Raw genomic sequence first — 25,688 nt, 5'->3', positions numbered from 1 at the left:
TCACAGTCCCACAGGCCAAAACCAAGCGACAGTGCTCCATGAAGAAGCAAGCCCATCTTTCAGCCTGATCTAGCGTCCCCCGTCCCTACTCATCACCATGGGCTACAGTAGATTAGTCCATACAAAGTGCAACATTTTCTGTCCGAGCCCTAATCATGACCTCCATTCCCCGTTCTCGCTCTGTTTACAGCTGAAAACCCAATGAAACATGAATTGAAAGGAATTTAACCAAATCACCTAACTAACCATCTGGCATAGCAGGGGTGTGAAGAATGTCCTTGTCCTTCTAAGACATTCTTCTGAATGGGATATCTAGTCAAAGACAGTAGAGTAAGAAGAGGGGCAGAAACTGCTTCTCCAATAGAAATCTTAGATCAAGCTTGTAGGCGATGTCATGGTGACTTTGGCTAGCTGAACTCATGGGTAGGAACACATCATCGGGTCTAACATTCGTCTTGTGCAGGCCGTCAAATCAAAGGCACTCCTTGGATATATAGTTGTTTTTGACGAAAATGAAAACGTGTCAGTTCGTCACTTTCACAAAATTAGAGTAATAACATGTTCAACTACTTAGGACATTGGCTCGAATCTAGGATGTCCTTTTAGAAACTCTATGGTCAAGTCTCGAGACGAGTCTAGTCCATTGAGGTAGCATGATGGTGGACAAGCATGGACTTGTCAGAATCAGGTATGTGCCACTTCTGTCAACCTAACTAACATTTCCATTCTCGTTTCACCAAGTTTTATATCCTAATTTCAGGAAACTAGGCGTATGCCGCGGGTCACTACGTCACAGGAGACCCATTTGAACGTAAAATTTATTTTTTTGCGTTTTTTGGGGGTAGAAATGCTTTCTGGAACATGTGAACTTTCATGTGCCTTAATTACAGACTTGTATGCCATCTGAACTACCAATATATACATTTTTTTTTAAATACGATCCTAGTTGGTTTAGCCACAGAAAGACAGAAACCTTTCCGCTAGCCATGATTGGCTGAGATAATGAGTGGGCTGGACATGCCGAGAGATGTGTTTGGATTGGTCTGCCATATAGCACGCTTCTGTCTATTTGAGCTGGTCAGTATGTGTAGGTAATCCTGCCTAACGCAGCTTTTTTTAATTTTTTTAGAACTACATAAGTGTTGCTCTCCACTTTCTGAAGGACTGAGTTTTGAAATCAGTAGAATTTGAGTATGATAGCTAAGGAGAAAACACCTGTCTCCAGAATACATCTTCAAACTAAGGGCAACCATGGCATCCGAGACAGTGAGAGGCATCCATCCATGATATACACAACCGTTCAAAAGTTTGGGGTCACTTAGAAATGTACTTGTTTTTGAAAGAAAAGCACATTAAAATAACATCAAATTGATCAGAAATACAGTGTAGACATTGTTAATGTTGTAAATGACTGTAGCTGGAAACGGCAGATTTTTTATGGAATATCGACATAGGCATACAGAGCCCCATTATCAGCAACCATCACTCCTGTTTTCCAATGGCAATTCTGTTTGCAAAGCTGAAAACTGTTGTGCTGATTAAAGAAGCATTAAAACTGGCCTTCTTTAGACTAGTTGAGTATCTGGAACATCAGCATTTTTGGGTTCGATTACAGGCTCAAAATGGCCAGAAATAAAGCACTTTCTTCTGAAAGTCGTCAGTCTATTCTTGTTCTGAGAAATGAAGGCTATTCCATGCGAGAAATTGCCAAGAAACTGAAGATCTCGTACAAGGCCGTGTACCACTCCCTTCACAGAACAGCGCAAACTGACCCTAACTAGAATCGAAAGAGGAGCGGGAGGCCCCGGTGCACAACTGAGCAAAAGGACAAGTACATTAGAGTGTCAAGTTTGAGAAACAGACGCCTCACAAGTCCTCAACTGGCAGCTTCATTAAATAGTACCCGCAAAACACCGGTCTCAATGTCAATAGGGAAGAGGTCGACTCCGGGAACACCTTTCTTCTAGGTAGAGTTCCTCTGTCCAGTGTCTGTGTTCTTTTTCCCATCTTAATCTTTTCTTTTTATTGGCCAATCTGAGCTATTATTGGCAACTCTGCCTTGAAGGCCACACTTAAGAGGATGTGAATGATGCTGAATGGGTGTAGATAAAGAATAGCTCTCCAGTAGGTACTAAAACATTCAAAGGCCATTTTCTCAAAAATGAAGTTACAAGTTCATCAAGTTTCAAAGCAGAATTACTTTCCCATTGTTCCTCAAATGCAGTGAATGATATACAATTTTGTTGCTCTGTGTCTCTGCTTTTATCCAATGTAAAAAAAAAAACACAATTTCAAATTTTGCTACATAAGACCGAATCAAGGCGGTCGGTCACATATAATAATCCAGGAGTTACAGTAACTTGATGTGAGATTGAGGAATAAAATGCAAGAGGCATTGCATTGTTGTGTAATGTTGTCAGTTACTAATTTTAATTCAATAAGCTAAATTGTTAAGGTTTGGCCACTTTCCTATTTATCTCATTGTACAATATTTATTCAGCCACTGAGGTAAATTCATGATTTTAATTAATATTCTTTTGAATAAACAACTCTGTAAATAAGCAGTATCATGGGATTTCCAGCAGCCACAAACCCATTTCAACTTGTTGGTGTGATCATCTGCTCAGGAAAAAAAATTGCCGGCATGCCAATGGCACGGTCTCCGACCAAACATTTTAGAGGCCCTACTCTGGCCGCAGAGACAACATTTTGCTGTTTTAAATCTACTTTCCTGCTATTCTACACATTTTGCCATGGGGCAGAGAGAAAGATTTACAGTTTAAAAGCTAATTTCCTACAATTGTACACATTTTGCCATGGCTTATGCAGTGTTCTTATGCTATCTATCTAAGTGACTCAAACATTATAACAAAATCAATGGGCCATGACATGACACTTTTGGAATGTTAGATTCTCCAGGTCTGTCTAGTTTTTATTTTGGTGGTTGTTAGTTCTCAAAGATAAATATAGCACTCCAATATCTATATCTGGTTTTAGTTGTTTAAGTTTACATTGAAAATATGTTTTGCCATTCTGAAATAAATAAATATATATTTTCTGGGGTGGCGGCAACAATTTAAATTGTTTAAACAATTTACATGAACAAAGGGGAAACACTGCACATTGATTCTGTTGGAGAATGGAGGGATTTGGAGCTGTCATAGTCATATAACACACTTGATTAAAGACTGATCCTTCACTTTGTTTGATAAGGAATGGGACTATCGTTCAAGGAACAATGTGTATATCATCTACGAAATTACCATTGAACTGTAGGAAATATTGCAAACTGTGGCTTTAAAACAAATTGCATCTATCATTACAGAATGTGTCTTCAAATATCACCATGGTTTAGAATGAAATCCTGCCATTAACAAGGCCCTCACGAACCAGCACCTCAGGCCCTGAGGACCCTAAGGCTAATGAACAGAGTTCTGTGTGTGGCCTGGGTTCAACATCGAACATGGACAACTCAGTGAGAAATGAGCAGAGACCAAGAGACTATACTCTTATTGTATGGTAACATGTGTGATGCGTCAGACACATAGGTCTGACTCATCCTTCAATTCCATCTGTGAAGGAACTTAGGATCATAAATATCGACCCACACACTTTGGCAACTCAAGGCAGAATTGAGCTGAGTGGCAGTGCTATTCTTGATTTTTATATTTCAAGGTTGCTGAAGACATTTGTTTACAACTTAATATGCATGTAAAGACACAAGAAAACAATGCAGGTCAAAAAGATACAAACCTGTTTGTCCTTATTTTGTATCTTCATGTTTCTCTTCACCGTCGCTGCATCTATGACACAGAAATATATTTCTTTATTAAAGTGAAAAACAAAACACACTAACCTTAATAGGACCTGGTCAAATTATTTGCAAGGGGGGTGGGGGGGGTTATTTCTAGTTGACTAGTCCTGTAGAAAGTTATTCTGCATCAAAGATCATTTATATTAGTAATCTTAAAATGGAAATTAAACACAGCTGATTGCAAAATACAATAAACTGGTGATCATTGGTTTGTCACATTTCTCCATCGATAGATTTTTGTTACACTACACCAGGCCTTTTTTGTGAGACATTAAATCTAGGCCTCCATGATTGGGCACCATGAATAATTACAATGTAATTACTGCAAGTCTGACTCATGTATCAACTAGTCTAGGCTATATGTGAAATAAAATGTGCAACTAAAAGTTAGACACTTGTAAATTACAGCACAACACTGAAAGAAAGTAGTGAGCCAAACTAGGAAACAAACTACGGGATTAAAACAACCAACAAATGCACTATTGCTTTCTAAATGAAGTTTGCCCTAAACTAAAATCAGACAAAAACGTACTCGCTCATAGCGAGCTCTTATTTGGGGATAGCATTTTTGTTTAGAAGTTTACAAAAGGAACCTTAAGTGGTGCAGGGGGCTATTTTACCTGTGCAACCTGGGTCTTTGTTTTCTGTTGCACAGAGGCGCACCTGGTGTAGATCGGCTACAATAAAATTCCATAGGAATAATTTACCTACCATTGGGAACGTGCCTTTAATGGTAAGGACTTGTGCTGGCTATCATTAAGTAGTAGCCTATAGAACTGAATTGCTACAAGTTGGCTGGCAAATTGATCGTTCTTATATGATTAAGACCGCGTTAATCATCAAAACATCTCCGCCAAAAAAACACTACATCGGCGGGAACCGTGTCCTATTTATATTAGCGATCTATCGAGCTAGCCAGTCTGCTAACTCTAATGTCACTGCAATGATGTTATATATTCCAGTCCTTACACGTGTTAACACCCCCTTAAACTCCTCGCAGGGACACCGCCGCTACCCCTCAATAAGACCTCACCTACCCGGGAAACACTCACCAGTCAGGCCATCAGCTGCCGAACACTGGGTTTTACCCCCGCATTTATTTCCAAGGACACAAAACGCCATGACAGTTTAGAAAAATGCATACAAAATTTGAGGGGGGGTGGGAGACGGCGGAAAAAAACTCCGTACAATTTCTTAATCCTCTTAAAGCACAAGAGCAGAGGAGTTCATTCATGAGGGATGCACGAGTTCGAGACTCCCCAACCATACCACAACACAAGACCCAGCAATACAACACAGAGTAAAAAAAAAAGTTAAAAAACCTACTTACCTAAAATGGCTACTGCTGCAGCCAAAATACAAACAGCTATTATTTGGTGAAGTTTAGCACTGGCCGCCTGCTACAACAGCCTAACCTTAATTGGACCCGTAACATTCTATTTTTCATTGGCTGCACCATAGCGCAGCTGGGTCGATGGATATTTCCATTGGTTCTCCAGCTGTCAAACAAGGAGTGCCGTTCTACGTTTGTCTGAGAGCTACATATTGCATATCTTTGCTATTCGGGATCACTGGGACGTCCATACCACCATATAAATTGATATTGTAAATGTGTAGGGTTATGTTTAAGGTAAGGGTAGGGAGTGAGGTTAGGGTTTACGATAGGGACGTCCCAATGATCCCATATAGCACTAACCCATTTTGCAAGCACCATTGTGCACTTTTAGTTATTTGCGTTGATGTGCACCCTTTATGTGATTGGTTGTATAGTAGTAATTCGCTTACCATAAAACCGCACGAAAACCTCCTTTTTCGGCCATGAAAGTCATTCGGTTTTCGCTCCTTCGTTTAACACGTTTTTTTTCGTGGTCTCAATCTAATGGTTTCATTGCTGTACGGCTCTCCGGTGGATTTATATTTCTTCTTCCTTGCATTCACCAATCATGGTGCTTTCGTTGAAGGAAAAAAAATGTAACATTCCACGTCTTTGCTCATGTTTAATTTCCCGGATGTGAAATTTCCTGGATTTTCACGCGTTGGCATTCTTCAGTATTTAATCAGCAAAATGTATTTTGTCGGGCAACTGCTGTGAAGTCTTCAGAGTTAGTGACACATTTTGTGATTCCCCATATGGGGTGGTTGTAGATTGTTGTGAGTTAAACCTACACGTATCATTCAGTCATAACACTGTTTTGAAACATGTTTGTATAGGGACATATGTATGGTGAGGTGTCCTGGTTTACCTGGCTAATGCTCAGGTAGGTCACTGTCTAGTTTCCTAGCCTCCCCTTGCTGTAGGCTAGGGTTTACTGTACAAGGGAGATATTCAGTGGCTTGGACAGTTCACCTCGATTATTGTCTGACTTTCTCTTGGCTATGCTATAGAGTCAGGTGAATAAACCAGTTGAATACAGTGAATAAACCAGGTGAGTCAGGTGAGGTAAGATTATTTATAGCTCATGCCCCTCTTGACATCAGGTGGGATAGTAAATTGAAGTCTGTAGTCCTATTCCAGCTTTCATCCTCATTCTACTGGTATCCAGTAGCAAGCCCCGCCATCATTTTAACTTTTCAATATAGTCCAATCAACATAAGCTAAATATGATGTGGCTGTCCATGGTTCCTATTTCTGTGTGTGTGTGCAAGTAGAAAAAAAAAAACATGTTGACTCACCCTACTTGTAGAGAAAAGCCAATGCCATCCTCCTCTCTTTCATGTTGACAAAACGGTCTATCACTCTGTCATACAGTACACTTTTATTTTTTGTTGTCCTAAGCTAGCTGGATAAAATGCTTGCTCGTTAGCCTAACTTCCATTCATGGGCAACGTTAGCTAGTTAACATTAGCCTTCTACATCTAGCTACATATTTAACTTCCATCCTCTCAGGCAATGGGATTTGATAGCAGTGACGTCAAAGCCAAGCTGGCTTCCCTTGACACGTTTTTTTGATGCGCCAGGACCATTCACAGTTGAGGTCGCTAAATTTAGCTCAATGCTGATTGGCACATTTTTTATACTTTTTTTGTCAAGGAAGGCCAGATGCTCGCTGACTTCCCTTGCCATCATAAAGGAAAATTATGAAACATAGAGACTAAAGATATATTATTTTATGTTTTTTTTTTTCTTTGTCCGTTTTTTGGGGAAGCCCGGTTCCCCTTGGCATCCATGATCCCAAATCCTGGTACTGTAGCACATGACTAACTTCCTCTGGGATTCAATCAATCAAGCACCACATGCACCATTGGTAACAGGTTAACAATTGTGCTGAATTCTAGGCCTATCAGAAAGTACCCATTGTTAATGCATAACCACCTACTAACTAGATAAACTAAGTGGAAACAGTATGCCTGTAAAATAAAGTGCTACCAACCTCCCCACACAGAAGACCTTTTCCTAATGAGATCTCTCTTCTGAAAATAAATGACTTCATTTCCATCAAAGGATTCTGGAGTTATACAAAATTGCTTAATACAATCTTAAATATTAAATCTTAAACAATGCTTACAGAATGACACTATGAGCATTGTTATTGTAACATTGTTACCGCTTTTGTATTGTAACTTTGCTATAACTTTTCATAATGTAACAATAACAGTTGTTTTAACATCTCTACCACTTTTCATGATCTCACAATAAGCATGGTTATTGTTGTTGCCACTGTTCATCATGTCACAATAAACTTTAACATTGTTACCACTTTTCAACATGTCACAATAAGCGTTGTTATTGTAACATTGTTACCACCATTCATCATGTCACTAACTTTGGTCACACTTTAATCAAACAGTGCTTCTTCTTGGTCAGGTTTTATTATAAAATAAAATGTGTTCTCGATGACTTACCTGGTTAGTTAAGGCAAAAACAAGCTTGATAGATAGGGTATTCATAAAGTATTCATAAGCACTACATAAATACTTCACAAATAATGTTGCCACCATTTATATACATGGTTGGGGAGTAACGAATTACATGTAATTCGTTACATGTAGGCATTAGAAAAAAACAGTAACTAATCCGTTACACTACCAGCAAAAATATTGTAATAAGATTACAGATACTTTTGAAAAACTAGATGATTACTTCAGGATTACTTTTAAATTCATAAAGGATGTTTGCGAATTTTTTGTTTTTTTTGACACTTCTCTGTTTTCTCAATGACAATCAAATCAGCATTGAAAAAAGGCGCAAATTTAAGTTAGTTCCACCTGAGCGAGTCTGACCACAAGTCAGAGACCACTATGATGACACACCAAATGTGTTTGATGGATTGCAGGAAAAGAGCAAGAATCGTTTTTTGTAGGCTACAGTCCAAGCTATGTCTTGCTGCTGCTGTCGCCATCCAAAGATTATCCAACTTGAATAAACGCTTGGAGGTAAGGATGACAGCAGTGGTGTAGTCTACGGCGATACGGATATCACTTATTATTGATATCTACTTACCGCATTGATGTGACTCACACTGCTGCACTCTCATTTAGCTATTTGGGCCTTACGGATTGCGGTTGTTTTGGATGGCTGTTCACACATCTAAATGTGTATTTGAACCCAATAATGGTTGAATTCAAGAAGTTTAAGTTGCCTATCAATCAGTGTTTTTAAACCAATGGACAGCCAGTGAAAAATGAGCTCCTGCAACAGCTGCATAGTGCGGATCACAGCCTATGGAATAAAAGTGGGGCTTTTATTGCTCAATCTAATTCATGCTGAGAAAAAAAAATCCATAGGCCTAATGGACACATGCTCAAACTCACACCATTTTGATAGACTTAAAGAGGCAATCTGTAGTTGCTCCATCCATTTTTGGATTTATAAATTCTAATTTTATATATATACTGTATATATACAGTTGAAGTCAGAAGTTTACATACAGCTTAGCCAAATACATTTAAACTCAGTTTTTAACAAATAGTTTTGGCAAGTCGGTTAGGACATCTACTATGTGCATGACACAAGTAATTTTTCCAACAATTGTTTACAGACAGATTATTTCACTTATAATTGTCACGTCCTGGCCAGTATAAGGGTTAATTAGTATTGTAGTTTGGTCAGGACGTGGCAGAGGGTATTCGTTTTATGTGGTTCGGGGTGGTGTGTTTGTTAAAAGGGTGTTTGATTTAGTATTTCCGGGTTTTGGTTTATGTTTAGGTATTTCTATGTTTAGTCTAGTGTGTCTGGTTCTATGTTGAGTTAATTGGGGTTGGACTTCCAATTGAAGGCAGCTGTTTGGTGTTGCCTTTGATTGGAAGTCCTATATTAGTTGGGTGTGTTTGTCTTGTATTTTGTGGGTGATTGTTCTGTGCTGAGCCTTATGCTTTGCCAGACTTGTTGTTGTTGTTGTTGTTGTTGTTGTTCGTTCTAGAGTTTGTTATTTTGGTATTCATTTTTGAAAATAAATAAACGTCAAGATGAGCCTGCACTTACCTGCTGCGTTTTGGTCCTCTTTCACCGACGACAACCATGACAATAATTCACTGTATCACAATTCCAGTGGGTCAGAAGTTTATATACACGAAGTTGACTGTGCCTTTAAACAGCTTGGAAAATTCCAGTAAATTATGTCATGGCTTTAGAAGCTTCTGATAGGCTAATTGACATCATTTGAGTCAATTGGAGGTGTACCTGTGAATGTGTTTTAAGGCCTACCTTCAAACTCAGTGCCTTTTTACTTGACATCATGGGAAAATCAAAAGAAATGCAAGCCAAGATCTCAGAAAATATATTGTAGACCTCCACAAGTCTGGTTCATCCTTGGGAGCAGTTTCCAAATGCCTGAAGGTACCACACTCATCTGAACAAACAATAGTATGCAAATATAAACACCATGGGACCACACAGCCGTCATACCGCTCAGGAAGGAGACGCGTTCTGTCTCCTGGAGATGAACGTACTTTGGTGCGAAAAATGCAAATCAATCCTAGAATAACAGCAAATTACCTTGTGAAGATGCTGGAGGAAACAGGTACAAAAGCATCTATACCCACAGTAAAACGAGTCCTATATCGACATAACCTGAAAGGCTGCTCAGCAAGGAAGAAGCCACTGCTCCAAACCGCCATAAAAAAGCCAGACTAAGGTTTGCAACTGCACATGGGGACAAAGATCCTACTTTTTGGAGAAATGTCCTCTTGTCTGATGAAACAAAAATGAAACTGTTTGTGGCCATAATGACAATCGTTATGTTTGGAGGAAAAAGGGGGAGGCTTGCAAGCCGAAGAACACCATCCCAACCGTGAAGCACAGGGGTGGCAGCATCGTGTTGTGCGGGTGCTTTGATGCAGGAGGGAATGGTGCACTTCACAAAATAGATGGCATCATGAGGGAGGAAAATGATGTGGATATATTGAAGCAACATCTCAAGACATCAGTCAGGAAGTTAAACTTTGGTCACAACTGGGTCTTCCAAATGGACAATGACCCCAAGCTTACTTCCAAAGTTGTGGCAAAATGGCTTAAGGACAACAAAGTCAAGGTATTGGAGTGGCCATCACAAATCCCTGACCTCAATCCTACAGTATATTTGTGGGCAGAACTGAAAAAGCTTGTGCGAGCAAGGACTACTACAAACCTGACTCAGTTACACCAGCTCTGTCAGGAGGAATGGGCCAAAATTCACCCAACTTATTGTGGGAAGCTTGTGGAAGGCTACCCAAAACGTTTGACCCAAGTTGGCACAATTTAAAGGCAATGCTACCAAATACTAATTGAGTGTATGTAAACTTCTGACCCACTGGGAACGTGATGAAAGAAATAAAAGCTGAAATAAATCATTCTCTCTACTATTATTCTGACATTTCACATTCTTCAAATAAAGTGGTGATCCTAACTGACCCAAGACAGGGAATTTTTACTGTGTCACGTCCTGACCAGTAAAGGGGTTATTTGTTATTATAGTTTGGTCAGGACGTGGCAGGTGATATTTGTTTTATATGGTTTTGAGTGTGTGTTTATGTAGAGGGGCGTTTGATTTATGTATTCCTGGGTTTTGGTTTAGTTCTATATTGTATATTTCTATGTCGAGTCTAGGGTGTTTATTTCTATGTTTAGGTATTTGGGATTGGGGCCTTCAATTGGAGGCAGCTGTGTGTCGTTGCCTCTGATTGAAGGTCCTATAATTAGGAGTATGTTTGTTTTGGGAATTGTGGGAGGTTGTTCTTTGCATAGCTGTGTGTTGCCTGCAAGACTGTTTGTCGTCTGTTTGTCGTCTGTTCGTTTTGTTTTGGTAAATAAACATGAGCATTCACGTACCCGCTGCGCCTTGGTCCATTCACTACGACGGCCGTTACATACTGGTATTAAATGTCAGGAATTGAGAAAATCTGAGTTTAAATGTATTTGGCTAAGGTGTATGTAAACTTCCGACTTCAACTGTAAATAGCAATTTTCAGTAGTGCTCAAAGCATGCCATTCCATGAGCGCAGCATTTTTTTCCCAACTCGAATCAATGAGCCCAATCAGTACTCCGTGACAACAAAATGATAAACAACATAGTAGGGCTGGTTAATAAGTCCTTAGTTTAGTGGTTATGCTCAGGTAAAACAAGTTGGCTAATCTATACTTCCGCATTTCCAAGTCCTTTTCTTGAAGATCAAGGGGTATAACATTTATTGGAATGACTGGAATTCTGATAGACTTAGTTTTTTAATGTAAAGATTTAATTTGGAGTCCTTGGAGAATAAGAGCACCTCCTTCCAGCTGCCCACTGCACTGAGGATAGGAAACTCTGTCACCACTGATAAATCCACTATAATTGAGAATTTCAATAAGCATTTTTCTACGGCTGGCCATGCTTTCCACCTGGCTACCCCTACCCCGGTCAACAGCACTGCACCCACCACAGCAACTCGCCCAAGACTTCCCCATTTCTCCTTCTCCCAAATCCAGTCAGCTGATGTTCTGAAAGAGCTGCAAAATCTGGACCCTTTCTTTCTAAAATTATCTGCCGAAATTGTTGCAACCCCTATTACTAGCCTGTTCAACCTCTCTTTCGTGTCATCTCAGATTCCCAAAGATTGGAAAGCAGCTGCGGTCATCCCCCTCTTCAAAGGGGGGGACACTCTTGACCCAAACTGCTACAGACCTATATCTATCCTACGCTGCCTCTCTAAAGTCTTTGAAAGCCAAGTCAACAAACAGATTACCAACCATTTCGAATCCCACCGCACCTTCTCCGCTATGCAATCTGTTTTCAGAGCTGGTCATGGGTGCACCTCAGCCACGCTCAAGGTCCTAAACGATATCTTAACCGCCATCGATAAGAAACAATACTGTGCAGCCATATTCATTGACCTGGCCAAGGCTTTCGACTCTGTCAATCACCACATCCTCATCGGCAGACTCAATAGCCTTGGTTTCTCAAATGATTGCCTCGCCTGGTTCACCAACTACTTCTCTGATAGAGTTCAGTGTGTCAAATCGGAGGGCCTGTTGTCCGGGCCTCTGGCAGTCTCTATGGGGGTGCCACAGGGTTCAATTCTTGGGCCGACTCTTTTCTCTGTCTACATCAATGATGTCGCTCTTGCTGCTGGTGTGTCTCTGATCCACCTCTACGCAGACGACACCATTCTGTATACTTCTGGCCCTTCTTTGGACACTGTGTTAACTACCCTCCAGACGAGCTTCAATGCCATACAACTCTCCTTCCGTGGCCTCCAACTGCTCTTAAATACAAGTAAAACTAAATGCATGCTCTTCAACCGATAGCAGCCTGCACCTGCCCGCCCGTCCAGCATCACTACTCTGGACAGTTCTGACTTAGAATATGTGGACAACTACAAATACCTAGGTGTCTAGTTAGACTGTAAATTCTCCTTCCAGACTCACATCAAACATCTCCAATCGAAAGTTAAATCTAGAATTGGCTTCCTATTTCGCAACAAAGCATCTTTCACTCATGCTGCCAAACATACCCTCGTAAAACTGACCATCCTACCGATCCTCAACTTCGGCGATGTCATTTACAAAATAGCCTCCAATACCCTAGTCAATAAATTGCATGCAGTCTATCACAGTGCCATCCGTTTTGCCACCAAAGCCCCATATACTACCCACCACTGCGACCTGTACGCTCTCGTTGGCTGGCCCTCGCTTCATACTCATCGCCAAACCCACTGGCTCCAGGTCATCTACAAGACCCTGCTAGGTAAAGTTCCCCCTTATCTCAGCTCGCTGGTCACCATAGCAGCACCAACCTGTAGCACACGCTCCAGCAGGTATATCTCTCTGGTCACCCCCAAAGCCAATTCCTCCTTCGGCCACCTCTCCTTCCAGTTCTCTGCTGCCAATGACTGGAACGAACTACAAACATCTCTAAAACTGGAAACTCTTATCTCCGTCACTAGCTTTAAGCACCAGTGTCAGGCCCTGACCTGAGAGAGACGGTTTATTTCTCTATTTTGTTAGGTCAGGGTGTGGGGTGGGCATTCTATGTTTTGTATTTCTTTGTGTTGGGCCGAGTATGGTTCCTAATCAGAGGCAGCTGTCTATCGTTGTCTCTGATTAGGAATCATACTTAGGCAGCCTTTTCCCACCTGTGTTTGTGTGTAGTTGTTTTCTGTTTCGTTAAATGTGACCTGACAGAACTGTTGGCTTTCGTTTTGTTTCTGTGTTCTCAGCATTAAATCTTTATGAACACTTACCACGCTGCGCTTTGGTCCCCTTCCTCTAACGACAGCCGTAACAACCAGCTGTCAGAGCAGCTCAGATTACTGCACCTGAACATAGCCCATCTATAATTTAGCCCAAACAACTACCTCTTCCCCTACTGTATTTATTTTGCTCGTTTGCACCCCATTATTTCTACTTTGCACTTTCTTCCACTGCAAATCTACCATTCCAGTGTTTTACTTGCTATATTGTATTTACCTCGCCACCATGGCCTTTTTTGCCTTTACCTCCCTTATCTCACCTCATTTGCTCACTTTGTATATAGACTTATTTTTCTACTATATTATTGACTGTATGTTTGTTTTACTCCATGTGTAACTCTGTGTTGTTGTATTTGTCAAACTGCTTTGCTTTATCTTGGCCAGGTCGCAATTGTAAATGAGAACTTGTTCTCAACTTGCCTACCTGGTTAAATAAAGGATAAATAAATTGAATCATATATGTAGTAGAAAGCGATGGGTTAGAGGAAGCCTACATAACCAACCCACAAAACTAAAATTGAACATCCATATATGGCCAGCAATGTAAATTTAACATTGATTTAGCTTGCAATAGATGTCGTTCAATTGGTAGCATACATTTTTCTAATGCCTCTTAAGTAACAGTAATGTAATCAGATAACGTTACCGAGTTTGGGTAATCCAAAAGTTACGTTACTGATTCCAATTTTGGACAGGTAATTAGCAACTGTAATGGATTACATTTAGAAAGTAACCTACACAACCCTGTTTCATGAGTATGAGTTTCTGAAGCATGTAGTCTTAGTTTTGAAAAGACTCTATAAAGTGCGTAGTTCGTTCAAAGTGGGACTAAAACTTTTAATGCAAGTCGGTACACGGCGGCTGTTTGCTGTGTTGTTTTCCAGGAAGTGTAGTCCCTGCTCTTGAGACTCAATCAAAGCATTGGCAAGATAAGCAGAATTGCAGGTGTAGCCTCCTGTACAGACATTGGGCAGGGTCAGTTTTTACTTCAGAATATCGAAAATGAGTAAATACATACTCAACTGTTATTTTACGAATTCAACAGCAATTTGTTGTCATCAAGAGAGAATAAGTACACTTTTTTTTTTAAACAGAAAGAAGTGATAAAATCAAAAAAACAAAGAAGACATCTGCAGGTCATTCCAATGTTGGAAAAAAGTTTCTACATTGTATTTTTAGTATTTATTAGGATCCCCAATTAGTTGGGTCATGTTCTTTATGCACCAAACAGAAAAAAAACAGACTAATACCAGGAGTAACTACCTGGGCTTGTCCGTTTCAAAAAGTTTCAAATTCAAGTTTTATTGTAGTTCAGTAATACTGGTTAATAAACGATCATTGGGAGTTCTTGTGTAAAAATCACAATTACAGCTCCGCGCTTAGAATTCCCCAATCCATATGCGACTTGAGCATTTGATGAGAAACATATTTGGTTCTGTAAGGGTTAAAGAAGTTAGGCATCTGTTCCGTGCTCCCCTGCAATCCCCGACATTTGTCTTGTTTCCCTGCGCTCTCCCTTCTCACTCCTCTCCTAATTCGCTTGGAACTCAGCCCAGAGAAAGCTAGAAAGTCCAATCTTTTTTTAATGATTTCGACCTTAAACTTCTTTGCTTTTCTCAGTGAAGTTGTTTCTATCTTCTAGTCATTGTTTCAAGCAAGTTGGGATAGCTGGTACTCACTGTCTGGCTCCATTAGGAGGTACTATCTGCCTGGATTTTCCTCTCAAATTCATTAAGAAGAAGCCAATGAGCTGACTTCCTGATTAGTCAGTTCCACTCCATAGCCTAACCATTTATGTTCATTCTCCATATAATATTATATGAATGCAGAAATGGACTGGCCGTAGGGCAGTGCGGTCAAATGCCAGATGGGCTGGTCCATCTTTCGTCTAGTTGGCCTGTCTGGGTTTTCTGGATGGACTGGTGTGTTAGTACGATTGACATGCAATAATTTCTATCTTCCCTCATCCATGGAAACTAAGTGATGCTGTAGACCCACAGGTAAGTGGGGTGAATAAACTGCACTTCAATGGAGAGATGAGTCTAATTTATTTTGCATGTTACACATTCAACAACAGAGGGCGCTATTATGTCACATTAGCCATATGCACAGACAGGTCATATACAGTACAGATCACTGGCAACATACAGAACAAGATATCAGTACAGCTGAATGCATGGTCTCTTGCTGTGATGGGAGCAGTATTTGTGTTACTCCAAAACAGTACATCTAGAATGCTAAAATATGATCAGTTTTAATCAGATAAAGGTGGATCATGAAAGTATAAACATTCCATGGTCTAAACTAAGTCTGTGAATATTTGGTGTATGTCATTGATATGTCAGCATGAACCATCAACAGAGTGATTAGACCAGTAGCATAGTCTGTAAACATACAGCAAGTAAAATATTAAGCGTAGGGTAAAGATTGATCAGATCCAGTAATAGGATTCTGTTTGTTAAAGCTATTCTTTTTCACAATGGAACTGGGTGAGAGTTACAGGATATAAAGATTTTGCTTTTATGTGGCTCTTTGACACATGTTGAAGAGCCAATCACAGGTACCGAAAGATTCTCTCCACACACAGATGCTTCAACTCTATCTACTCCGTCACATGACATGGGGAGTGAAGTGGAGCAGCTAAATAAGTCTCTTGCATTCCTTATCTCTTTTTGCACGTGGTCAAAGCGAAAGGGAGAAAGTGTTTAGATGTCGCCCTTCTCTCAAAATGTTATATTTGGGACCTCTAGAGACATTTTGTGACAGGTATTGTGGGTTAATTTAATTAAATCTCTCAGTTTTGCTGGTTTCCCCACATGACACCTCTTGGGTTATTCCTTTGTGTAGTAGAGTTGCAATAACTCTGTGTAATAGAGCTGTATGGACGGTGCGATTGCCAAGTTTTCTGTTTAAGTCAAGCTGCCAAACGTGGAACTGACCAAGGGGAGGGGGAGAGGGCTCTGAGGCATTTTAATTTACAGCTTTGAAGTAACTCTGGGCCAGCAAGACAAAGAAGAGAAATGACACTGAAAACAATGGGCGGGGGGAAGAGAAGGAGAGAGAAAAAGAGAGAGAAATGACAAAGCATTGGGGTTGGGGAAAAGAGTGCAGGGGAGGAGTGGAGTGGAGACCCTTAACTTGGACGTGAGAGGAGGAATGACACGGAGCAGGAGAGAGAGAGGATGCAGAGGAGAGAGTGGGAGCAGAGAGAGCGAGAGAGAGTTTGCTGAGAGCTATTTGATGTGTCGAGCCTCTCTTCCAAGCAGCTTCTCGGAATCAAGTGTCACTTCTACCTCCTGGAGCCTCTCAGCTTAGCCGTCTCTCTGCAATCAGGAGTCAGCAGGCAGCTGCCCAGCCTACACACACACACACACACACACACACACACACACACACACACACACACACACACACACACACACACACACACACACACACACACACACACACACACACACACACACACACACACACCAATAGCTCTGGAGATGAGCAGCACAGAGGCACTTCAAGAGGCTGTCGGATACACATTCACCATAGGATAGGAGTGTGTTTTCTATCAGGTAAGGTCAAACATTTGCTTTCAGTGCTATTACTGTACTTCCATTATTTACTTTGCCTCTTTCTCTGTCAAAGGTATTGCATGCTTTGGCTGTGTTCATTTAGTGTCCACCTTTACATTTCAAGGCAATCGCTCATCATGACTTTTAGCCCAAAAACATGTTTGCATTTGCCGAGAGCCTATACAGATGATAAAGTTGTTTACAGTGCATGTCGGCCATAGTTTCTCATGAACCCCTTGGACTGTTGCTTGCCAGATCAAACATAAACAACAAGGCTGGAGCAGAGGTTTGACTTCTGCAGGGTGATATTTCAAAACAAGTAAGCCTCATGTCTTCTCACAAGTCTGCAGCCTCCGTGTTTATTTTTCAAACTCTGGCACGTGCTCACGGAAAATGGTGAGCCACAATCTATCTGTTGGGAAAACTTGAGGGGACTGAACGCTTTCAAGCTGTGCTTTCCACAGGTGCGGGAACCTCAAGCTTCGAGTTAAATACTGTATAACGTTGCATGGAGGTTGTGTAGAAGTGGTGTTTTTGTTTACTGTACACTAGGGCTCTCTTTGGGCTACTTTATCTTGGGGTTTCTCCCAGAGATTGTAAAGCTGATGATGTCTATTCTGAAGTAATACCCGCTTTGGTGTGAGTAATGAGGGCTAACAGAGCTTTGACACACGCTAATCAAAAGCAGCCTCCAAGGAAGAGTCAGACAGGTCCCATGTAGGCTTATTAGCAGGGTGACAGGGAGGGTTGCTGCAATCCTTAATTTAAAGATAAATAGGACTAAATTATGAAAAATGGCTAAACTATGCCTCTTAAAAATGACTGAACAATGCCTTAGACCCAGGACATGCTTTCAATGGTACTATCCCACTTCGTAGTGTACTGTTATCATGACCCTCCATCCCCTCCACCCTCGTCCACTCGATCCCACCCATCAATCCCCATCCCACCCTTCCTCCACCACCCCCCTGCAACTCGCATTGATGCCATTTTGTGAGAACCTGAAACTGAATTCCAGATTAAACTACTCGCTTGAGAAATATGAAACTCTGAAAGGGAGAGAAAATCCAAGCCAGGAATGAATGTTTCAGTTCCAGTTGTGAGAACAGTTTTTTCCCCCATACCGTATGGCGATGGAATTCAGTGAAAGAGGTAAATGTTTTTAAATCAAAGTGAAAAATTAAGACGTCAGTTGAGCAGCTCTCAGGATCCATTACCTTGCATAGACATTACCTTGCATAGCCAATAACCTTTTTCTCTTAGAGTGTAGGTCTATCTCTGTGATGATAGTTATTCTTGTAAATCGGGACAATCCCATCTTTTTTCCCCAAAATATTTTTACTTCATTTTAACAACATTTGAAATATATATTTGTATACACCACAGTATCAGCTATCACACCATGTACAGTGCTTTCAGAAAGTATTCCCACCCCTTGACATTTTCCACACTTTATTGTATTACAAAGTGGGATTAAAATGGATTGAATTGTCATTTGTTTGTCAATGGCCTAAACAAAATACACTCTAACGTCAAAGTGGAAGAAAAAATCTAATATGAAAAAAATCTAATATAATTTATCTTTACTAGATATTCAACCGCCTATTGTAATGGGCGTCGTAAGGATTAGACCAAGGTGCAGCGGGAACGTGTATACTCATCTTCTTTATTAAATCAAAAGAAGGAAAAACAAACAAATCACGTATACAAAACAACGAACGACACTAAACAGTCCTGTCAGATGCACTGACACAAAACAGGAGACAACTACCCACAAACCCCCATAGCACAAACACCCCTGTACATAGGACCTTCAATCAGAGGCAACAAGGAACAGCTGCCTCCAATTGAAGGTCAAACCAATTAACTCAACATAGAAATAGATAGACTAGACTGAACATAGAAATACACTAACATAGAACATAGACCAAAAAACCCCAGAACACTCTAAACAAACACCCCTCTTACATAAGCACATAGACCAACAAACCCGAGACACTCTAAACACATTTTTTTTGAATATCTTAAGTAAACAAATTAGCCTTACGGAAAGGAAACAACAACAAATGGCTGTCCAAATACTGTAGAAAGTAAATGGGAAAAATTGTAAATTATCTTTATATTCCGCTTTATAACATTGAGTAACCCCTACTGTACAGAACTGTATCGTTTTACTGAGAAAAATAAAGCTTTCAAATGAATTACATATTAGACAACAGGCCATATAAGAACGGCATGTGAAGATTGATTAGTACAGTTGGTATAGAATGTTTGGCTAACAGAAAACAAATGGAATGTGTTAGCTAGCATTAGCAAAAGTTTGCAAACTATTTCCTTTTTAGACTGATACGTGGCCTCTGTGTCCCCCATGTTCCCTCCTCAACCCCCAGGGAGGAAGCCTCCTAGCTTGTAGTGCACTACATAGGGAATAGGGTTAATTTGGGACACAACAACACACATCCCTCCCTGGCTTCGAAATAATACCCAGAATGGTGCCTAACACCCAAAACATTGATTACTCTGAGAGGAAGAAATGTGTAACACTGAAGCGAGAAAAGAGACTGTGTTACGGAAACATCCTCAGAAGGCTCCCTTGTAACAGTAGGCCTACTGAGTTGCAATGGTTAACTAGACATTATGAGAGAGTTAGCCTGTCCATACCCAATAATGAATAGGATTGTGTCACTTTCTGTGGCTTTGGAGAACAATGGCATCTACTACAGGAAGGTATTTGTGGAACTATGCCATGGCACACATAGAAAAATTCAATGCACCCCCATCCTCTGGAGTCAGATATCCGGTTTTACTTTTCCAGATGACCATTTACATTAGTAATGTATGGAAGCATTGGCATATGCTGATAAAAAGGTACAGTGCTGATAGGAAACAAGGCTTTATCATGAAGTTATTGAGCAAGGAGTTCTGCTGAACGTTAGTTGTTGTGGGGGCAAAAGTTTTGCAGTGATTTCAATGGCTATACTTCCCACTGGTGTACCAGAGCATTTAATACTGATTCTTCCGCTGTCAATTCTTATTTTTCTTCCCGCAATGGGATTTTGCCTCTGCCTGGAACATAAGTCGTTTAGAAAATAAGAATGAGGAGAGAAGTAATAGAGGAAGGATGGGAATGGGATGCAGGCCTGTGAGTGTTTTGCATTTCAAACGAGAGCCAACATCCCATTGCCTCCAACTGAGGTGTGTAGAGAGAGAGAGAGAGAGAGAGAGAGAGAGAGAGAGAGAGAGAGAGAGAGAGAGAGAGAGAGAGAGAGAGAGAGAGAGAGAGAGAGAGAGAGAGAGAGAGAGAGAGAGAGAGAGAGAGAGAGAGAGAGAAAAAAAAGAACACTTACTGGACAGTATATACTGTCCTCTGTGCCCTTTATTGTATCCATTACGGCCTAAAGTAAATACGGTCCAATGTAAGTCGTGAATGTCCCTTCAGGGCCACTGTACAGGAGCCATGATCTCAGGAGTCTAGTCATGGGGGAAGCTTGTTATGCTATTCCCTATGAACATGTAGTGCACTACTTTTGACCAGGGTCCATAGGGAATAGGGTGCCATTTGGGATGCAGAACTAATACAGCCCATCTGGCATTCCACACAAACAGGATGCAGGGCACCAGTAGCTCTGGGATCCATTAAAACAAAACAGAACAAAAATATCAACTTGAAAGAAGCCTTGATTGAACTCCTCGTGGATCTGTCTCTGTCTGCCCTGTCATCTCTCAGGCTTTCAAGTGGCTATCTACAAATACCAAAGGGGAGAGAGTTTGGGCTTGGGTTTAAACCAAAAAACCCAGCCTTTAATTTTGTTGACACTGTGGAAATTGTGTGACCCTATTTGTTTCTAAAGGGAATTGTTAAAACCATTTGTTTGTTTCCCTGAAATATTGACTGTTTAACCAGTCTCCTCATCACCAGTTTTAAAGGCCCAGTGCAGTCAAAAACTTTATTTCCTTATTTCATATATATTTCCACACTATGTGGTTGTAATAATACTGTGAAATTGTGAACATGATGATAATGCCCTTTTAGTGTAAGAGCTGTTGGTAAGAGCTGCCTGAAATTTCAGGCTGTTTTGGTGGGATGGAGTGTTGGCCTTCCAAGGTGACATCACCATGCAGTAAAGTAGTTAATAGACCAAAAAGAAAGACAGTTCCAAACCTCTCTGGCAATAACATATCATTTTCAGATAATTTCTTCAGTTTTACGGCTAATTTCCTGCAATTCTACACATTTTGTAATGACTTACTGTATGCCATGTTAATATGATATCTGAGTGACAATTATTAACAAAACCAATGGGGGCACCCTGGAGGTCAGGGCCCCTGGGCACGTGCCCTGTGTGCCTGGTCGGTATTCGGACATGATTACTACTAAGTATAGATAGCTGGCTAGACTAACCACCACTCTCAAAATTGTTAGCTGACATGTCTAATTGATTGACTGTCTGTGACTGAAATAACAAGAGAAAAACTGCTAATGCACTACCAAATTTCAAAATTGCACCTGGTGTTTTCTACTATTCTCACTCTCAATAGTAAGTTGAGACCCCGACTGAGTCACTCCCCCTCCCCAAGAGTCACCCCCCCCCCAATAAAAATGAAAAATGAAAAATTATAATATTTATATATTTTGGATTTGGGGGCCCACTAGCGACCACTTACCTCGCTTATGCTTGGAACTGGCCCTGGTCATCACATTTTATTAGCATGTTTTTTGGGGGAAAACAACAGTTGTTTTTGAACAATATGGTGATCGTAATGATGCAGAATGTTGCATGGGAAAGACATTATATTCACATAATGTCAAAATGCACATAAAACTTTCTTCATATAAAATATTGAAAACTATAATCTGTTTCTATGCAATTTTACCTGCTGGCTAGTGAATAGCCAGACACAGAGTCCCACCTCCCTTTCCCTCCCTATGCCAAGCACTGCATTCAAGTAATGCATAACAGAATCGGACATCTTTTCCAGGTTTGCCTTCAATTCACAGAGTCAGCAGGAGAGTAAATTAGAATGTATTCCCTCCTCACTCTGCACACGCATGTGCACACAAGCACACACACACACCTTAAATAATTGTCATTGTCTGCCTAGATCGACGACACACATTTAGATAAAGATATATGTATTGGTCAATTGCACATAAGGTCCAACCAAAAGTTTACTTCTGCTTTGAACCCACCCCATCGAAGTACACATATACATAAACATATGTAGGTCTTGGAGAGGTGCGGGACATCCTTTGATGCTCCACTGTATAGACCTACATGAATACCCCAAGCACCGTCTTTTATGTAAGTCAGGAAGTGGAGTCTTTCCTATTTTATTCTTAAGCATAATCATCTTTGTATTGATTCCGGAGGGATTTTCATAACAGCTTTGAATCAAGATGGCGCCGAAGAACATGGCTGACGTTTTACATTCTCCCAACCAATTGTGCTATTTTGTTATTTTTTTGTTTTGTGTAACTTATTTTTTTTACTTATTGTGTACATAATGTTGCTGCTACTGTCTCTTATGACCGAAAATAACTTCTGGACATCAGAACTGCGATTACTACCAAGACAGTCGTGAAGAGGGCACGACAAAACCTTTTCCCCTCTCAGGAGACTGAAAAGACTTGGTATGGGTCCCCAGATCCTCAAAAGTTCTACAGCTGCACCATCGAGAGCATCCTGACCGGTTGCATCACCGCCTGGTAAGGCAACTGCTCGGCATCTGACCATAAGGCGCTACAGAGGGTAGTGCGAACGGCCCAGTGCATCACTGGGGCCAAGCTTCCTGCCATTCAGGACCTATACAATAGGCGGTGTCAGAGGAAAGCCCATAAAATTGTCAGACTCCAGTCACCCAAGTTATAGACTGTTTTCTCTGCTACCGCACAGCAAGCAGTGCTGGAACTCCAAGTCTAGAACCAAAAGGCTCCTCAACAGCTTCTACCCCCAAGCCATAAGACTGCTGAACAATTAATAAAATCGCCACCGGACAATTTACATTGACACCCCCCCCCTTTTGTACACTGCTGCTACTCGCTGTTTATTATCTATGCATGGTCACTTCACCCCCACCTACATGTACAAATTACCTCAACTAACCTGTACCCCCGCACACTGACTCAGTACCAGTGCCCCCTGTATATAGCTTCATTATTGTTATTGTTATTGTGTTACTTTTTATTATTACTTTTTATTTTTGTCTACTTGGTAAAACATTTCTTAATTTCTTCTTGAACTGCACTGTTGGTTAAGGGCTTGTAAGTAAGGATTTCACGGTAAAGTCTACACTTGTTGTATTCGGCGCATGTGACAAATAATGTTTGATTTGATTTGATTTGAATGTCTGAAGTTGCACCCTATTCCCTATACACAATGTACACTATCGGCCCTAGTCAAAAGTAGTGCACGTTATAGGGAATAGAGTGCCATTTGGGACATTGCCTGGAAGATCGATATGAATGGCCTTCCTATTGTTAAGAGAAAGGTTATAACTGATGAGCACAATACTAATATGGGGAAAGGGCAACAATCGTTCAGATATAATTTTTCACATTTGGCACTACAAAACAGGGTTTGACTTGAACTTTAGAGGCAGAAATGTCATTTGATTTACATTTGATTCACTTTCAGCAAATAAATAATGCTGATAATTATGCCATGATGAAGATATGACAACAATAGGGGAATGATTAAGATGCCATGATAAATCATGCAGGGGCCAAGTTCATCACCAAAAGGGAGCAGAGAGCAAGCATGGAGAGAGGCATGCAGCATCTGGAGAAAACATTTTGACTAACCATTATATACCCCGAATATCTTAAAAAATGTATAAAACGCTCCCTGTATGTGAACGATGTGTTTAAAGGAAGTTTGTGCTTGCTTGTATGGCGCTAAAGCGTCTCATGGTTTCGGGTTACAGAATTAGTATCAAGGTTTAATGGGCCTTTTCTTTACGAGAGGGTCTCTCTGGTGAGGGTTCCAGTGGTTAGCCTGTGGTCCAGGTTGTGTGCGTGTGTGTGTGTGTGTGTGTGCTTATTTATGTGTTTGTTATTTCTTTGAATGTATATGTCTGAGTGTGGGGGTATACATACACTATATAAACAAAAGTATGTGGACACCCCTTCAAATTAGTATATTTGGCTATTTCAGGCACACCCGTTGCTGACAGGTCTATTCAATCGAGCAAACAGCCATGCAATCTCCATAGACAAACATTGGCAGTAGAATGGCCTTACTGAAGAGCTCAGTGACTTTCAACGTGGCAACATCATAGGATGCCACCTTTACAACAAGTCAGTTCGTAAAATTTCTGCCCTGCTAGAGCTGACCTGGTCAACTGTAAGTGCTGTTATTGTGAAGTGGAAACATCTAGGAACAACAACGGCTCAGCAGCGAAGTGGTAGGCCACACAAGCTCACAGAATGGGACCCCTGAGTGCTGAAGCGTCTGTCCTCGGTTACAACACTCACTACTGAGTTCCAAACTGCTTCTGGAAGCAACGTCAGCCTAAGATCACCATGCGCAATGCCAAGTGTTGGCTGGAGTGGTGTAAAGCTTGTCGCCATTTAACTCTGGAGCAGCGGAAAGGTGTTCACTGGAGGGATGAATCACGCTTCACCATCTGACAGTCCGACGGACAAATCTGGTTTTGGTGGATGGCAAGAGAATGCTACCTGCCTGAATGCATAGTGCCAACTATAATGTTAGGTGGAGGAGGAATAATGGCCTGGGCTGTTTTTCATGGTTGGGACTGGGCCCCTTAGTTCCAGTGAAGGGAAATCTTAACTTTACAGCATACAATGACATTCTAGATGATTCTATGCTTCCAACTTTGTGGCAATAGTTTGGGTAAGGCCCTTTCCTGTTTCAGCATGACAATGCCCCCGTGCACAAAGTGAGGTTCATACAGAAGAACGCTACCTGCGAGATTGGTGTGGAAGAACTTGACTGACCTGCACAGAGCCCTGACCTCAACCCCATCAAACACCTTTGGGATGGACTGGTATGTCGACTGCGAGCCAGGCCTAATTGCCCAACATCAGTGCCCGACCTCACTAATGCTCTTGCGGCTGAATGGAAGCAAGTCCCAGTAGCAATGTTCCAACATCTAGTGGAAAGCCTTCCCTGGAGAGTGGAGGCTGTTATAACAGCAAAGACGGGACCAACTCCATATTAATGCCCATGATTTTGGAATGAGATGTTCAACGAGCAGGTGTCCACATACTTTTGCTCATGTAGTGTATATGAGTATTGTGTAGGTATATTGGGGGACGTGTGTAGCCTAGGTCTATCTATGTGTATGTTTGTGTCGGGATCCCCTCCTCTGTGCCCTATTGTGGACCTATCTGCCCATTGGAGAGGCTGTTTCTTAACAATTACTGCTGACCTGTGAGTGATTTACACAGTCTCTTGGTGGGGCTGGCTCTGGATTTGTGAGTAGCCCCCTTATGAGAGAGCAGCATACATCATACCTCTCACATGTAAACACAGGCCCCCTTCTCCAATGTACACAAGCACATGTGAAGCTGGAAACACAAGGAACTGATTTGGGGCATGTCTCTTTTTCCCTCTCTCTTGGGTGGGATGCGGGGAGCATTCATACAGTATGTTTGCATGTACAGCAAACAAAGTTTGGACACACCAACTCATTCAAGGGTTTTT

General features: G+C 41.1%; 2 protein-coding genes across 12 annotated transcripts in view; one reads left to right on the top strand and one right to left on the bottom strand.

Moving 5' to 3' along the window:
• Positions 1-7,363, bottom strand: part of chd6 (chromodomain helicase DNA binding protein 6) — a 132,782-nt gene extending 125,419 nt beyond the window's left edge. For 4 of the 9 annotated variants that reach the window (XM_014131634.2, XM_014131641.2, XM_014131635.2 and 1 more), the window contains exons 1-2: positions 4,867-5,085; positions 3,754-3,803 (exon numbers count right to left, since the gene is read on the bottom strand). In XM_014131634.2, coding sequence (XP_013987109.1) covers positions 3,754-3,803; positions 4,867-4,936 — 120 coding nt within the window. In that variant the 5' untranslated portion in view covers positions 4,937-5,085. Of the gene's footprint in view, positions 1-3,753; positions 3,804-4,866; positions 5,087-5,144; positions 5,254-5,599; positions 5,768-7,185; positions 7,226-7,320 lie in introns of those variants that run through there. The other 5 variants (XM_014131638.2, XM_014131637.2, XM_045691373.1 and 2 more) reach the window with 4 other exon arrangements.
• A 9,065-nt stretch (positions 7,364-16,428) lies between these two features.
• Positions 16,429-25,688, top strand: part of ripor3 (RIPOR family member 3) — a 79,810-nt gene continuing 70,550 nt past the window's right edge. For 2 of the 3 annotated variants that reach the window (XM_014131628.2, XM_014131629.2), the window contains exon 1: positions 16,444-17,022. The gene's annotated coding sequence lies outside the window, so the exon portion shown is untranslated. Of the gene's footprint in view, positions 17,023-25,688 lie in introns of all 3 variants that reach the window. The other variant, XM_014131631.2, reaches the window with a different exon arrangement.

Source organism: Salmo salar, chromosome ssa12, assembly GCF_905237065.1.
Source record: "Salmo salar chromosome ssa12, Ssal_v3.1, whole genome shotgun sequence".
Lineage (NCBI taxonomy): Eukaryota > Metazoa > Chordata > Actinopteri > Salmoniformes > Salmonidae > Salmo > Salmo salar.
The sequence above is the reverse complement of the archived record's forward strand: the minus strand, read 5'-3'. Positions and strand labels throughout refer to the sequence as shown.